The following is a 17,019-nucleotide window of genomic DNA, read 5'->3' as shown; positions in this document are numbered from 1 at the left end:
AGGAAGGAAGGAAGGAAGGAAGGAAGGAAGGAAGGAAGGAAGGAAGGGAGGGAGGGAGGGAGGGAGGGAGGGAGGGAGGGAGGGAGGGAAGGAGGGAAGGAAGGAAGGAAGGAAGAAAGAAAGAAAGAAAGAAAGAAAGAAAGAAAGAAAGAAAGAAAGAAAGAAAGAAAGAAAGAAATAAATCAAGGGCCTGTAGAGAAAGAAAGCTCAGTCAGCAAAGTGCTTGCCACACAAGCATGAAGACTGGGTTTAGAGCCCCAGAAATTATCTAAAAATCCAGGCACAGCATGAGGAAGAGACAGGAGGATCCCTGGGGCTCACTGTCAGTTTAGCCAAGTCTCTGAGCTCTACATTCAGTGAGGGACCCTAAAAATAAGATGGAGAGGGGGGTGAGGACCTCCCACGTACTCACATGCACATATACACGCCTTTGCTCACACACACAAAGAGACACCACATGCATCACACCCCATCCGTGCGCATAATTATGTGTGCCAATGAAAATTAAATTTTCCTGAAAGAAAAGGTGGCTACTGATAGGCATGAGTAATTGACTCTACAGCCCAGATACAAGGAACGAGTCAGCAGAGGAAGGAATAGGCTTTGGGATAAAGGCACATCCAAAAGAAAGGGTCCCCTTTACACAACCCACAAGAACTGACTCAAATCACATCATAGAGCTAAACATGTGTCATCAGACGCAAGACATTTACGATCAAAGTCAGGAGGCACTCTTTGAGGCCAAGTGGAGTTCTCAACCAGAACACCAAAAACAACAGTGTGCAAAAGACATGATTGACCAGTTGGGCTTCATCAGATTTTAAAAGTTCTGCTCTGTCAGAGACAATATTAAGAGAAAGGAAAGATGGCAGTGTGCAGAACGGGAGGAGAAATTCACAACCTCATACCTAAGTGGGGCTCTTGTTCAGAGTCTACAAGCAATCTAACTGTCCTCAAATGAGAGAAAAGGCTCTGTCCTGATTTGCTTTCTGATGCTCTCATTAAACTCTTAACCAAAAGCAGCTTGGGGAAATGAGGGTTCATTTGGCTGAAGCGAACAGTCCATCACTGAGGGAAGCCAGGGTGGGCTCCCAGCAGAGGAACATGGAGGCAGGAGCTGAAGCCGAGCCCACAGAGAAAGCTGCTCACTGTACTTTCTGCCTTTGCTCAGTCTATCCAGTTACCTAGGGGTGGAACCACCCACAGAGAAATCTGATGGAGGCAATTCCTCAGCCGGGGTTCCCTCTCCCCAGCTGTGTCAAGCTGACAAGCCATCACAGGCCTGAACCTACATGTTCTCAGAGAGTGTGTGTGGGTGTGAGATAGTCATACAGTGCCTCGGGCATCAGACGAACACAACTAAAAACCATCACAGCTGATATTAAGTGACTGAAAAAAATGCTGGGGTCTGCTGAGATAAACATGTGGGTAAAAGTACTTGACAAGCCTGATGGCCTGAGTTGGTGCCTCAGCACCCACAAATAAGGAAAGAACTGACTCCTAAGAGCTGTCCTTTGACCTCCATATGTGCCATGGTGTGTGAACTTCCAACCCTGACACACACAAATAGATAAATAAAATTTTAAGACAAAAACAAACTGTGGTAGTTCGAATAAGGAAGAATGGTCCCCATAGTTTCAGGCTCACATATTTGAATGTTTAGTCATTTGGGAGTGGCACTACTTGAGAAGGATTAGGAGGTGTGGCCTTGTTGGAGGAAGTGTGTCACTGGGCTTTGAGGTTTTCAAATGCCCAAGCCAGGCCCAGTGGCTCTCTCTTCCAGATGCTTGGGGAACCCAATGTAGAACTCTCAGCTACTTCTCCTGCACCATGTCTGCCTGAATACCACCATGCTCTCTGCCCTGATGATAACAGACTGACCCTCTGAAACTATAAGCAGGCTAAAATTAAATGCTCTTTTATAAGAGTTGCCTTGGTCGTGGTGTCTAAGACAGGGATCATGCCAGCTGGGAAAGCTGTGCAGTGATATGCCAATGGTCATGCCCAACGATGCAGATGCATAGGGTGAGGCCATGCTGGGAAGAAGTCATCCCCCCTGTAATCTGGCCACACCACACCCATGTGTTCAGCCCAGAGAGATCTAAAGTTGAGTTCACGTGAACAAGTTCACACGGATGTTGACAGTAGCTCTGTTTATAACCACATGAAAATGGAAAAGAGAAAAAAACTAGAGATGTCCTTTAGTGGCTGACTGGCTAAGCAGGCTGTATTGTGCCCTGTCCTGGCATACTACTCAGTACCCAAAAGGGAGGAAGTAAGGCTGAGCAGACGGTTCAGCGGGCAACAGAACTGGCTACGTAAGCCTGGGGCCCTGATTTTAAATCCCCAGGGTCCATGTGGGTGAGCACTTGTGCCTGTAACCCTAGCACTGTGGGGGGCCAAGAGAGAAGGCTCGCTGGAGCTTTGTTCCAGGTTCTGCGAGAGATTATGCATCAAAAGCTAAGATAGAGAATAAGAGAGCAGCAGGACAGCTGACATCCTCCTCTGGCCTCCACATGCATTCAAATGGGTGCGCGTGTGCGCGCGCGCGCGCGCACACACACACACACACACAGAGAGAGAGAGAGAGAGAGAGAGAGAGAGAGAGAGAGAGAGAGAGGAAATACTACCCTGTGCAACCATGTGGATATGAATCTCACAGACATCGTGTGAGAAAAAAAAAAGCCAAACTCAAGAGCAACATTAGCAGTGCTTTCATGCACAGAACATTCTTTAAAAGAGAATGACCAGCGGCTGCCAGTGTTTGCCAGGGGCAGGCCGAAGCGGGAGCGGGGGCTGAACTATGGGAAGGCACAGGGAAGGTGGAAGGACTGCTCAGCACTCTGAGCATGGCAGCTCTTACAGACTGCCTGTGGGTTATAAATCACAGAAACAAACACGCAGCCAGCTGTGGTGGTGTCTACCTGGAGTTACTCAGGAGACTGAGACAGGAGGATTCCAGGAGTTCAAGATCAGCCTAGGATATACAGTGATAAAGAAAGGACAAGGAGGAAGGAAAGAAGGAGGGGAGAAAAAAAAAACATACATACTGAAAAAATATAAAAAGCAAAAAGTAGATTTGAGAGGCCTGAGAAACGGAAGCGCCTGTTCCACAGGACAGAGGAACTGAGTTCAGGATCTTAAAAATTACATAAAGCCAGGCACAGCAGCACACATCTGTAATTCTCGTGCCCCTGTACCAAAATGGGATGCAGAGGCAGGAGCATTCCCAAGAGCCTACTGGCCAGCTAAAAGATGAAAAGTCAAGAGCAACATCCAAGCTTGTCCTCTATTCTCCACACTCGTGAGCAAACACACACACATACACACAGAGATTTCTTAAAAGCCAAAAGTTTTGAAAGCACATGTTGCATCCTTTCATTTAGCAGACAGCCCTACAGTAGGCAAGAGATAACAAGCTTTCGAGGAAAAGGAAACATACGTTTGGTTGATTTAAAGGCGGGGTGGAGTTAATCGTGTGGTGGTGAGCGCTTCACATCTGGATAGAGGTTTCATTGGCTGGGCAGCACACATCTGCTGAAGCTCAGTGATGCTCACTCAAACCCGGGTTGCACATAGCATGTTCTTTCTTCACCAAAACAAAAGTCACACCCTGGGCATCGACCAACGGCGTGCACGCAGGGGAGTGTACTCGTCTCTGCTGTCTGCTCTCAACCCATCAGGCACTATGACGGGCTCATCGGTGGCCTGACGGATTAAGAGGTGAACAGATGTGTGGAAAAAGAAGAGAGGGAATCGTTCCAGGTCACAGGTGGGGAGTGCAGTTTTGCTGGATGTTTGAATTTTGCCCTCACAAGCTTGGGGAGGAGTGCAGGATCTACCTGCCCGCCTGTGTTTCTAGCCCCTGACTTCAGTCCTTAGCTGAGCATCACAGTAACTCAGGGAGTGCCTGCCCTGGAGGACCCTCTTTGAAGCTGTGGCAAAGAAGTCTTGTTCCTGTAGCCTGGATGTTATGGATGTTGCTTTTTTGAATTATCACAAAACACAGATTCTCCAAGTCAGATAAAGATGAAAATGCAAGGTGTGATATGGAGACGAATTAAAAACAAAGGCCCTGGGTGCCCCCACTTCATGGCCACTTCTGTCCATCTGTTGGCCTCCACAGTGAGTGTAGCTTTCAAGCCGCCAGTCATTCGTGGATGGACACAGGCAAAGCCCTCACTTTTTGGGGCTGCTGGGATGCCTCAGTGAATAAAGGCAATTGCCACCGAGCCTGAAGACCCGGGTCCACTTTCGGAGACTCACAGCATGGTGGAAGGACAGAACTGACTCCCACAAGCTGTCCTCTGACCTCCAGACACACTGGCACATGTACCAGTGTGCAAGCACAGGCATGTACACACAATACATAAATGTAATAAAAATGTTAAAAGCAACTTTTTTTTATGGTAAAGAAAATAAATTTTCCCACTCTAATAATTTTAAGTTCATAGTTCAGTGGCACCAGGTGCCCTGGTAGGTTGTTTGACTGTCACCACTATCAGCCCCAAAATGGGTTCTTCATCTCAGACGGAATTCTATGGAAGGTCCTGATCTGCTACACAGTGCCTCCTTCTCACCCCAACAAGCTGTCTTCTGCTCTGCTTTCTGTGTTTAAGTCCCAGCACCTATTCAAGGGGAAGAAAGTGGAGGGGAGGTGAAGGGAGGAGAAAGGAAAAGCCGGCAGGGAAATGGAGGGGTAGAAAATGAGGGGAGGGAAGAGAAAGCGAGGAGAAGGGGAGGGCAATGCCAGTACTGTCCCACAGAAATGTCCCTTACCCAACTAATGTTAAAAACTTTCTAGTCTCCTCAGAGGGAAAAGGCATCAAGATAACACAAGAATTTAACTTTGAAATAGTTAAACCAGTATATCTAAAAAATTGTCACTTCAATGTGCCTGGTACAAAAACATCAAAGAGCTGCTTTCCGTTCTTTGCAGTATTCTAAGAGATTAGAAATCTGAGTGCTGCCAGCACCAGCCACAGGCGGGAGCCCAGGACCACACAGCACACAGTGTGGCCAGGAGCCCACTACACCAAATGAGCTTGGGTCTCCTGGTCTCATTTTCTCTCTTCCCCTTCTCCATCTCTGTGGACACCTTAGGCTGTTTCTGTCAATCAGTCACCCAGAAACATTGTAGTCAAACAATATTCCATTACTACAGCCCTTATTAATCTATACCCATCACCTCCAGCCACATCAGAAACTCAGCTCCTGCCCTGCATCTGCTCTGGCCTCACCCCTTTCTCTTCCGGGTCATGCCACCCCTGAACATGCCAGAGTACAGGCATGACCCTCTACCTGTTCTTTATCTGTGGCTGCCCTTGCCACTCGACAACTTGGGTCAAATCGATTACTTAAACCTCTGCAAACTCGCTTTTAAAGCTGGATCGACCACTGTGATGGCCGTGACCCACTGGAGAGGCATTCCAACCTGGCAGAAACCTGCAGGAGAAAATCGCTTTGAGCTGCTCCTCATCCTAATGCGTCCCTTCTCCCTTGCCATCCCTCAGCTTCTCCAGACTTCTTCCCAGCCACGTTGTACCGTCAGTCTGCCCCAGTCTCTGAATATCTCCCTTCCCAGCCAGAGCCACAGAGAGTGGAAAGAGGAGGGCAAACATGAAAATTAGTCTGTTCTCTTCCCAAAAATGAAAAACTAAAAAACCCTTTGCTCATTGCAGGGAAACTAGAAAACTCCATAGTAGAAGCTCTTTCAAAGGTCAGAAGGGGCCATGGACCCCTCAGAAATAATACACCCGCCACTCATACTTCTGAGATGCCTCTACAACAAAGTTGGGAGCTGGAGGGGAACACGGAGTTAGAGCACGCTGGCCTTGATCAAAACCAAGTAAAATAATAAATCAAAATGTGCATCCAAGCTGAGGCTATGGGAAACACTCCTTTTCTCACACTGTTCACAGAGAGCAATTTGATAAAACATATTAAAGGCACAGAAAACATTGTGTGACCTTTGACCTAGCAGGTCCACTTCTAGGAACTAAAGGCAAGCCCCGGCCATGAGGAAGTCCACCACAGGCTCCTCCATGGTGGGACGTCACAATGCAAGCATCTAACTGCAGGATTTCAGTCAGGGTCTGTAGAACGGCCCTGGGATAATATGCAGCCACTGAAAATAACACTTAAGGGCTTGCAAGATGGCTCAGTGGATAAAAGCGCTTGCCACCAAGCCTGGGGACCTGAGTTCAATCCCTGGAACCCACATAAAGATGGTAAAGAAAATCCAAATCCACAAAGTTTTCCTCTGACTTCTATACATGCACTGTAGCACACATACCTACACATGGATCACATATACTCCACATACACACACACACACACACACACACACACACACACACACAAATAATGATAATGATAAATATTTTAAAATTACACTTTGGACCTTGTGGAGCCAGCTCAGCCAGTAAAGCACTTGCTATGCAAGCATAAGGATCAGATATGAATTCCTAGCACCCACACAAAAGCCAGTCAGCCCACTATAGCACCAGGTCTTGAAGGTCAGAGACCTTCAGCGGGGACCCTAGTACTTACAGGGCAGACAACCTAGCTAACTGTGTGAGCTCTAGGTTTAGGGAGAGACCCTGCCTCAAAAAAAAAATAAGGTAGAGAATGACTATGGAAGATACCTGATGTCAACCTCTGGCCTCCATGCACACACACACACACACATCAAACTGCAGCCTGAATCATCAGGAAAGATATGCTTGGTGCAAGGAGTGGCCTCCCAGCTCCAGGCTCCATTTGGCCTCCAGCTTGTTCATCCACCTGTCTAGGTGAGAGTCATAGGAAGCTACTGTGGTGGGCAGTCTCCCCGCAAGTCTTCCTAGCACGCAGTACAGCACCAACATTGAATTCTTGAATCCAACACCAAGGAACAAGCCTCAATTTTTACTTTATTTTCGGAGGCAAGTCTTGCCGTGTAGGCCAGGCTGGCCACAACCCATCACGGAGACCTGTCACGTCTCTGCCCCACAAGGGCTGGGATTAAAGGCGTTCACCACCGCCCCTGTTGTGGAGTCCTCCATTTTTTGCTTTCCTTCGCGGTCTCCAGATCCCACTTTGGGTTACCTCCCCTTCCTTCCCCCGTTCTATCCCAACTCCATTTCCCCAGCAGCATGCCTGGCACATGGCACTCTGGAAGTCTGTTGGCGCTGTTCCCTCGGAACAGGGGAGGCTCTGTGGTCAGCTCACACTCATTCCTCAGTCCCTTGTGCCAGTGTTTAGTGTTTAGTTTCACCATCAAGGTGCCCTTGATTAGAACATTCAAACGCTTCCCTGTCCTAGGATGTGCAGCCGTGTTGACTCTGGTTTGCCCGTGCCCCTTGGCTGGCCAATGGGTCATCTGAAAACAAAGGCTAAAGAAGACAGGCACTGGGTCTGTTCTCTTGCAACACTGCCTCTGCTCCAACAGGAGAAACCCAGGTCATCTCTGCGGAGAGGAAATGTGTGGACACTGAAGCAGGCGGCCATGTAAGAGAGCGTATCATAAGTCCTCAAGCCCTAATGGGACCACCAGAGGAACACAAGTTCATTAGGACCCAGGGTAGTCACTAATATTGAGGTGGCTTTTTCTATAGGAAAGACCTCTATGCAAAACTGTGTCATGTGTGTGTGTGTGTGTGTGTGTGTGTGTGTGTGTGTGTGCACGCACAAAAGGTCAGTCTCAGGCATTGTTTCTCATTATTCACCTTGTTTTTTGAGAAGTCTCTTCATTAGCCTGGAGCTCACTGAATAGACTACAGTGGCCAGAGATCCCTGGGCATTTGCTTGTCTCATTGCTTGTGGTGCCAGAGACCCCTTACCCTCAGCAGACTTAAGTCTCTTCTTCCTTGGCCCACAGCTGCGGTAACCCACACAGAGACACACACCCATACACTCATACACACACACACACACACACACACACACACACACGTGGACACACACTCTCTAGCTCAGGGAGGCGGGCAGACATGATGAGAGTGACCTCAGGGAAGGAGGTTGTAAGCGTCTCTGACTTCTCTGCACCCCCTGCCCTTCCTGGATATAAACGGTGGTGCTGCTACAGGACGGGAGGACAGCACCTGGAAATGATTCGTGAGCAAGGAAGCCACCTGACTCTAACGGCTCTACTCATCCCAGCCCATCTCACCTAACTAACTTTGTAGCAACTCCCGCTGGGAAGAGGGGTGCCTGTTCCCCTCTGCTCGAATCCAGGCTGGCCACGAGACTCACTCCAACCCCTACACATGACGGAAGCAACACCATGCCACTCTGCAGTCCCAAGCTCCCTTGCAAGTGCTGTCCCTGCTCTCTTGGGACACTAACACAAAAAAAAAAAAAAAAAAAAAAATCGCCCAAACCATTGCCCTGGGAGCCTCCTCATCCTGTCCCCAACCCCTCTGTCACTCTGTCAGCTTCAGGTGAGATCATGAAGGAGGCCGGATAAGGCGAGTGATAGACGCATCAACAGGAGGACATCCCACAGGCTTATGGGAATCTGTGAAATAGTGTCTTAAGTGCAGACTTTCCCAAATGGAATTCAGTCCAGGGAGGGCTCATTACGAAGAAATCAAGAACTGAGGTGGATATATGTACAAAGAACAGCATTGCCAAGTGTGTTCATGATGCCTGAACCCCAGGAGAAGCATTTGCCCTTGGTCCGAAAACCCACCGCTTCCCTCCCCCTCCAATCTGACCAGGCCAGAGTGGGCTCTAAGCCATCTCCCTGTGCAGGGCAGAGCCTCGAAGCCACGTTGTCACTTGATCGCCTTCCAGATGACCTCCATCCAATCCCATTCATCCTCCAGACCAGGGATGAACCAAGTCTCACCCACCACTTATTCTTCTAAGATCCTAAAACTATGAATAGTGTGTGTGTGTGTGTGTGTGTGTGTGTGTGTAGTAAAACAAATCAAAAGAAAAACAATACATCATGGTATGTATGTGAAAATGATATCAAACTCAAAATTCAGGGGCCACAAATAGAGTTTAATTGGGAAACTTCCATAACTCATATGTGGCCTGTGGCTGCTACAGGCTGTGATAGCACAGTAGGGTGACTGTGAAACCTGGGGACCACAAAGCTATTTATTATTTGGCCCTTGACAGAAAAGGCTGGGTAACCCTGCTATAGGCTGCCATCAGACTTGCTGTCACTCATCTTTTGGCTGAAACCTCTGCAGACATCTGTCCCTTCCCACAAAGAGATGAAAGTGGTCGGTTTGGTTCCCCTGTGCTTAGTGAGACCACAGGGATCAGAGACTTAAGTTCATTTCCTGTGACACTCCATCAGGCACACTCCATTCAGAGCCAACTGGTCCCTTAAGCAGCACAGTGAAGTCTGGAGAGCCACAGGGTCCCCTTTGCTACAGTCTCCACCTTCTTTCCATTCCAAATCCCCACCTCCCCAGCTAAGCAGGCCTCCCTGACCGCCGGGCCAAGTTTTCCCAGGTGGATTCTATGGAATAACCCCCCCCCCAGAGTAATCTCTGAGGAAGGAAAACACCCCAGGCTCCTTCTCACGAAGCCATGATGTGTAGATGGCGCTCTAAGAAGTCCTGCACCGAACCCCTTCACCACAGAATTTGTTTTGCCCATAGGATACTCGCTGAACATCGGCTTCCAGGACAGGGCTAAGGTCCCACACAAGTGGGGTCCTACCTGGCATACTCAGAAACGCCTCTCAGACTCCTCTGCTCCCAGCCACCCCCATGCCATTTATCCCACACCATCACCTGCTAACCACCATCACTGTTAATGCCTGAAAGTCACGAGTTCCCTCCCACAGGATTGTGTGTTTAAACACTTGGTCCCCAACTGGTGGCACTGTTTTAGAAGGTTCAGGTACCTTTAAAAAGGTGGTCATCCTTCCTAATGATGTGACCCTTTGACACGTGAGTAAACTACTCATGTGGTGACCCCTAACCATAAAATTATTTCATTGCTACTTCGTAACTGTAATTTTGCTACTGTTATGACTCTCGATGTAAATATCTGATATGCAGGATATACGATGCCAAAGGGGTAAAGGGGTTGCAACCCACAGGTTGAAAACCACTGCTTTTTAAACCACTGCTTTGTGGATGGAAGTGAGTCACTTCGGGGTAAGTCTTGAAGTTTGATGTCTGCTCTCTGTTTCCTGTCTACAGATGAAACATGAACAGCTAACTTATGTTTCTTTCGCCATGCTTTCTCATCCTGATAGGCTGTTGTTTTTGTTTCTTTGAGACAGGGACTCACTATATAACTCTGGCTAGCATGGAACTCAACAGAGATTCACCTGCCTCTGCATCCTTGGTGTTAGAATTAAAGGCATGTGCCACCATGCCTGGCTTGTGTCCCTTTTTAAAGGCAAAATAACTCTTTGCATCTCAGGAGGGTAGCTGGGAGTAGCTGGAGGGGGGAAAGAGAATGAGGAAGAGTGATGTGATTTTATTTCGAAATTTTTAAGTGGAAAAAGTACAAGATAAATGAATAAAAATAAAAACAAAAGCACCACAACAAACCCTTCCTTTTCTAAGTGGTTTCCATCAGTATCAGTCACAGCAAATGGAAAGTCACTAGCATGTGCTGCCTGAAACTACTGTCTGCTTGGTGCCTGCTTGATACTTTCGCACCCTTGGTGATCCTTGCACCCACCCACTGACGAAGGAGTTATTATCATACAATTGTCAGTTTCGGTTAAAATGTTTACATTTGTATTCCAGATAAAGTAGAACAGCTAGGAAGCCAACCTGCTTCAAACTACAAAGTATGTGGAACTTCTTCTCCGTCAAAATACCTATCAGAAACTACAAGGATGGTGTTACTGGTAGCCCAGCCAATAACATCAATTGGTACCTTCCCCTGGGAAAGCCGAACCTTGACATGATATGGTTCAGCACAGAGCTCATCCCAGGCAAGGAAAATGATGGCTTTCCTACTTCTTGCTGTCCAGCCTCCCTTGCAGCTAGAATATTTGACCCTACTGTGGCCAAGAAAACATAATTGAACATTGCTGGTAGGAAGGAGGGTCACCATTCGAAAGCCTTTGTTTCCTGAAGCTAAAAATCTGAACTTCCATTCCTCCACACTCACAGGTTTCTCCTCTTTCCTGCCTTGAATGGAGCAGTGACAGCTGGAGCTGTGGAAGCCAGTCTTATAACCATTACAGAAAGGCCATCAGAACTTCCTCCACCATCTTCCAAAGGATTGAGTTTTTGGCCTTTATTGTCACTTTGCTGTGGTCACCATTTCCTCCCTGCCTCAGAAGCATGTTTTGTTAAGGCCAAGTTCATGTTGCGTATTTTTGTTTCTGCAGGAGTGTGCACTAATTATTGTCAATGTCTTCAGGATGGTCTGTTCAAACTCTTAGCAACTTCAGTGCCTGTGAGCAGGGAATTGTCACCATTCAATAGCAGAAACAATGGGGAACTTGTCTCTCAACATGTGGTACCTTGAGCCACCTTGGGATGCTGGCTGCAAGATGGATACAGCCATCAGACGCACAACCTTTGACCAGAGCCACGAGTCAAATAAACCACCCAAATATACATAGGGGCTGGCAAGATTACCTGGTGAGTAAAAACACTGGCCTTGAAAACTTGATGACCTGAGTTCAATCCCTGAAACCCAAAGTAGAGCGAGCACCTGTACTCACTTGCACACTAACAATAATTCAAGAGGAGTTTAAAACAAACAGCTGGAACACAGCATTTAGGTCCTAACGGATCTGGAGTTTTGTTATTGTCATTTTCTTTTTGTTGTTGCTGTTGCTTGGGTTTTGTGGTTTTGTTTTTGTTTTTGTTTTTCAAAGTTAGAGGCTGAACAAAATATATTAAGCAAGATCTCCGCCACTGAGCTACAGCCCAGCCCTCCTTTCCTTTTTAATTTCAGGCACAGTGTCATTATATGGCCCAGGCTGGCCCTGGATGATCCCTTCTCCCCTCTCAGCATCCCAAGTGCTAGGATTACAGGTGTGCACCACCACACCCAGCTTGGATTAGTAATTCATAAAGTCCCTATCAAAACCTGAATCAGAAACACAAGGTCTGGGAGCTGGGGATGTAGTCAGTGGCAAAGCCCTCGTCTAACATTCACAAGGTCCTGGGTTCAACTCCCAACACCACCAAAGAAAAATTACACACAGAAGCATGCTGTCTGCTTACTAAATGCAGATTCCTGGGCCCTCTGTCTAATTTCAGCTAAATTAGAATGTGGCCATTAGATGCTGGGAATCCACACTTCAGCCAGCATCACAGTGAGGCTTTCGGATATCGGATCTGATAGCTGTTAGAGCTGAAAACTTGGTGAATGCAAATATGAAGTCTGGTAGGACCATACCCTCCCCAGTGCTCCTCTCCTACGCCCTGGTCCTAGGGAACTAGGAAGTGAAAATTGGCATAATTGCTCCAGAACAGTCACTGGGCAATATGGATCAAGGGGTGGGTGTGGCCTGCACTGCCCTCAGACCTCAAGATTTAGGAAAAAAAATGTACTCCCTATTGTGCTGGCTAGTTTCACATCAACTTGACACAAGCTTGAGTTATCTGAAAGGAAGGAACTTCAATTGAGAAAATGTCTCCATAAGATCCTGCTGTCGGGCATTTCCCTAATTAGTGATGGATGGGGGAGGGATCAGCTCATTGTGGGTGGGGCCATCCCTGGGGTGGTGGCCCTGGGTTCTATAAGAAAGCTGGCTGAGCAAGACACAGGGAGTAAGCCAGTGAGCAGCATCCCTCCGTGGCCTCTGCACCTGCTCCTGCCTCCAGGCTCCTGCCCTGCTTGAGCTCCTGCCCTGGCTTCCTTTGATGAGGAATAAACCCTCTCCTCCCCAACTCACCTTTGCCACATGTTTCATCACAGCACTCATAACCCCAGCTAAGACAGCTATGATTCCCACTTCCTGGCCAGCACATCAGCACTCCATCCCCCAAGTTTCAATTATAAAACACTTTTCGGAGAGACAAAACGGAACCAAGTACCTTCTGTTTGTTTGTGTGTTTGCACAGCGCTGGGGGTTGAACCCAGGGACTGGGGCAGAAGCATTCTACCACTGAGCTACAATCCCCAGCCACAGAACGCCCAGCTGGGTTAGTCGCCCTCTCCAGGGAGTCAGGGATCTGAGGCTGAAACACCATAGAAAAGAACAGAAGGAAAGTTCTAAGCATCTCATGCTGTAATAATCAGCCTAACCATGGGGGGCTCCTGGTGGCAGAGGGTGGCGGCCATCAGGGGCTATCTACATAAGCTTTCCTGTGTATAGTTCCCAACCAAATCTTTTCTGGGCCCTATGCAGAGAGAGACCAGGGCTGGGCTAACACATCCCACACTTTTAAACGTTAGCCAAACCACATCCTCCCCTCCCCCTCCCCAACTCTGAGAAAGGCAATGCCTGTGCCTCCCAACACACTTCCCACAGTAACATTTATCTTATTTCATCCCTGGGATCATGTTACCACCTGACAGGTGAGCACAGACATATATCCGAGGGTGGCAAGCGCTGTATTAAAATAAACACGAACTCCTCTCTTCAAACGATAGCGCCCTGCAGCATACCGACGTCTGACCAAATTTAAAACCATGGAGGAGAAATAAGAGGCCTGACAAGCTAATCAGAGGCGCACTCATGCAGATGACCGGGTCAGCAAAGACTGAAGACTTGAGGCTTCAGCAACTCACAAGCTGGACCACCAGGTCCCACCATACACAGCCAGGCCACCAAAAGGGGAACCCACCCTCCTTTGCTCTGAGCCCCACAGCCACCACTCCCTGGCAAATGCTAGCTAGTGGGAATTCCCAAATTAAATCAAGCAATGTGGACAGCTGGGCCATTTTGAGGGAAGGAAGGTGAAGGGACTAAATCCATCTGGAGACATTTGGAACGAAGTGGATGCCCGGAGGATTTCAGAGCACCAGGCCTTTCCCAAAACGTCCAAAGCTTCCTCTGGGGGAAAAATGGCCTTTAAAGAAAAATAGTTCCTTCCTTTTCTTTGTGGTAACTTTGCAGCCAACCCTACCTGCCTTTCGGCAAACTGCTTCCAACTCCCCTCAAGTTCTACTGGAGACTGGATGCTACATTAGCCAAACCTAAACTCCTCCTAGACCCCTATCCACCAAGTCTCACCAAGACAGCCCAAGAGGGTTTTCCCACGCCACCTAGTGCAAGAACCACTCCAGGCAACCGTAACATTGTTTCTTTTTACACATTTTGGGCCTGCTCCGACCCCCTTACATCAAATGATTCTATTAGAAATGGGTACTTCCCTGGGAATTTTTTTATATATATGCATACAGTTTCCTAAGGTGTTTACTGGGGAAAGGTGGATGAGACGCAGAGCAAAGGCTTGAGTCTTTCCCTTCAGGCAGACCCATCCAGCCAGTCAAAACCACCTTTGACCACCTGCAGAACGCACAAGGTCACGTGGGTTCCCTGCAGCCTCTTAATGTATCACCCAACACGCAAGCCCCCGTGGCATATAAACAAATCCTGAGAGAGAGCCAGAGAAAATAATAATAATAATAATAACACCAATAACAATAATAACAAGAACTCCCTACTCTCACAGGAAAAGAATAATCATGGCAACAGCTACAACCCGTAATAATAAATACAGAACAGCAATTATCACTGCCACCACCGCCTCCTGGCAGAGCACAGACAACAGCCGCACTGGGAAGGGAAGGGACATCCTCGCTGGCTTTGCCAGGTGATAAATCATAGCGCATCATTCGTTGTCCACCTGCTTCACCCCTTCCCCTCCCCAGGCCCTCCCTCAACAAACAGAATCCCAAGGGGTAGGGGACAGACTGGAGAAGAGGAAAGGAAGGAAGAATTGTCCCTCCACCCCCACCGCAGGCAACACCTACCTCCAGGGTCCTGATCTCCTTCTGCGTGAGGTCGTTGGAAGCTGCACACTTGGTCCTAAGCCCTTCCAGGTTGGAGATGCTCAGCTCTATCATGTTCTGAACCAGCTCGCACTGCTGCAAGGCTTTTTGCAAACTCAGAGGTTGCTGTTCCTCGCTTTTCGTCATGTTTTCCTCATCCATCGCTTGCTCTGCAACCCCCCTTCCCCTCCTCCTCCTCCTCCTCCTCCTCCACCTCCTCCCAGAAAGAAAAAAGGGGGAGGGAGGGAGTGGAGGTAGAGGGAGTCCACCCCCCTATGCCTCTCCAACCACTGCGACTTCTCAGCAGTGTCTCCCGAAGAAACCCAACATCTCACACAAGCTTGAGGGGGTGGGGGGTGGAGGAGGGGACAAGAGCCAAAATTTATTATTATTTTTTGGGGGGAGTATCAGGCAGTCTTCATTAGAATATCCCTTGTCTCTCTCCTCTCTCTTTCTCTGTGTCTCTGGTCCCTAAAAAGGGAGAGATGCCCGTCTGTCAGAAGCCAACCAGGTGGTAGGGTGCAGTCTGTACACTTGGAGAGGAGGAGGAGAAAGAGGAGGAGGGCGAGGAGGAGGAAGGGGAGGAGGAGGAGTGGAAGGAGGAGGCAGAGGGAAATAGAGCTCACGCTTAGCACACCGGCTCCGTGAAGGGTGGAATTATATGTATATAAAAATCTATTTGGCCGGCTGGCTTTTATGTCAAAAAGGAGCACGCCTGCCCCCCTCCCGGTCGCGGCGACACTGCATGGTCCGCGGGTCCCCGGGCTCAGCGCGCTTTCAGGATGCTGTGCGCACGACCGGCGCGGCTGCGGCGCCCACTGCGGCTGGCTGCGGTCTGCTCCCCGCGACAACGCTGCTGCTGCTGCTGCCGCCGCTGTCGCCGACGGGCTCCAGGGGTGACGGTTGCTGCAATCGCTCCTGCCTCGCTCCACACCGACATCTTGCCTGTCAATCACTGGGCGGGGTGGGGAGCGGAGCGAGGGATGCAGCGCCGAGAGGCGCCGTGCGCGCAGCCGGTCCCCGGGTCCCCCCACCCCGGGCGCGCCTGGGACCCGCTGGCGGCAGGCGGCGCGTGCACCTGCTCCCCCCACCCCCGGGCCACCCTCCAGCCCGGGAGGCGGGGTCCCTCGGGACAGAGGGGCTCGCGTGCGGAACGCAGCCGCTACGGTGCGGTGGGGGTGGGGAGGGGGGCCGGGCTGGTCCCCAAGGTGGCTGGGAGGCCGGGCCCGGGGGGGGGGGGGCGGGGAGAGGTACTCGGTGGCCTGGGTGGGGGTGGGGGCCACTACGCCAGCCCGGATCTCGCGAGACGAGGCTGGAGCGAGGCTCAGCAGGTGCGCGGGGGCCCGGGAGCAGGTGCGCGCCGGGCTTGCAGGGCTCCGAGTGTGTGCCCCGCGCCTGGCTTTGCGGATGGCTTCTTATGTCTTAGAGTGGGTTGGGATGGAGTGAGGGAACAAACCTTGTTGGGTTTCCTTGGGGCAGCTAGAGGGCGAAGACTACCTGGGCCTGATCTAGCTGGGGTCCATTTGTAGGGAAACGGGAGGCTTTGCCTTGCTCCTCACTGCTATCCCGACCCACCAGGGCGGGTAGCGCCTACCTCCAGCTACCACCCTACCCTTTGTCAGCCACCTAGAGCACCGGGTGGACTAAGAAAGAACGCCCAGCACATTTTAAACAAGTTGAGGGCGGAGAAGAATACTTCGTGACAACGGGGATCTCGTAAAGAAATTCACATTTCACTATGGAGTTAATAAAGTTTTACTGGAGTGCCCGTGTTACAGATACGCTCTTTATTAATTAATGGGGTGGGGGAGGGGCCGCGCAGCACAGCGTACCGGCGAGCTCAGAGCCCAGCTGCTGAAGTCAATTCTCTCCTTCCACCGTGGGTTCCAGGAATTGAACTTAGGAGTCCGTTCTCGCTGAGCCATCTTCGCCAGCCTGTGATAAAATAATAAAAGCCTTTCTTCTTAGCCGCATGTGATGACGCACACCTTTAATCCCGGCACTAGGGATGCAGAGGCAGGTGGGTCTCTGGGAGTTCGAGTCCAGCCTACTGACCTGTATAGTGAGTCTAGGCCAGCCAGGGTTACGTAGTGAGACCCGTCTAAAAGAGAGAGAGAGAGAGAGAGAGAGAGAGAGAGAGAGAGAGAGAGA

The 17,019-nt window shown here is 49.6% G+C and overlaps 1 protein-coding gene across 1 annotated transcript in view; it reads right to left on the bottom strand.

Annotated features, from left to right (window-relative positions):
* Nucleotides 1–15,707, bottom strand: part of Ksr2 (kinase suppressor of ras 2) — a 287,352-nt gene extending 271,645 nt beyond the window's left edge. Inside the window, exon 1 of the mRNA XM_055605953.1 lies at nt 14,851–15,707. Coding sequence (XP_055461928.1) covers nt 14,851–15,030 — 180 coding nt within the window. The 5' untranslated portion in view covers nt 15,031–15,707. The remainder of the gene's footprint in view (nt 1–14,850) is intronic.
* Between the last annotated feature and the right edge of the window lie 1,312 nt (nt 15,708–17,019).

This window comes from Psammomys obesus, unplaced genomic scaffold (assembly GCF_907164565.1).
Source record: "Psammomys obesus unplaced genomic scaffold, mPsaObe1.curated_primary_1811, whole genome shotgun sequence".
In the NCBI taxonomy this organism is placed as follows: domain Eukaryota; kingdom Metazoa; phylum Chordata; class Mammalia; order Rodentia; family Muridae; genus Psammomys; species Psammomys obesus.
The sequence above is the reverse complement of the archived record's forward strand: the minus strand, read 5'-3'. Positions and strand labels throughout refer to the sequence as shown.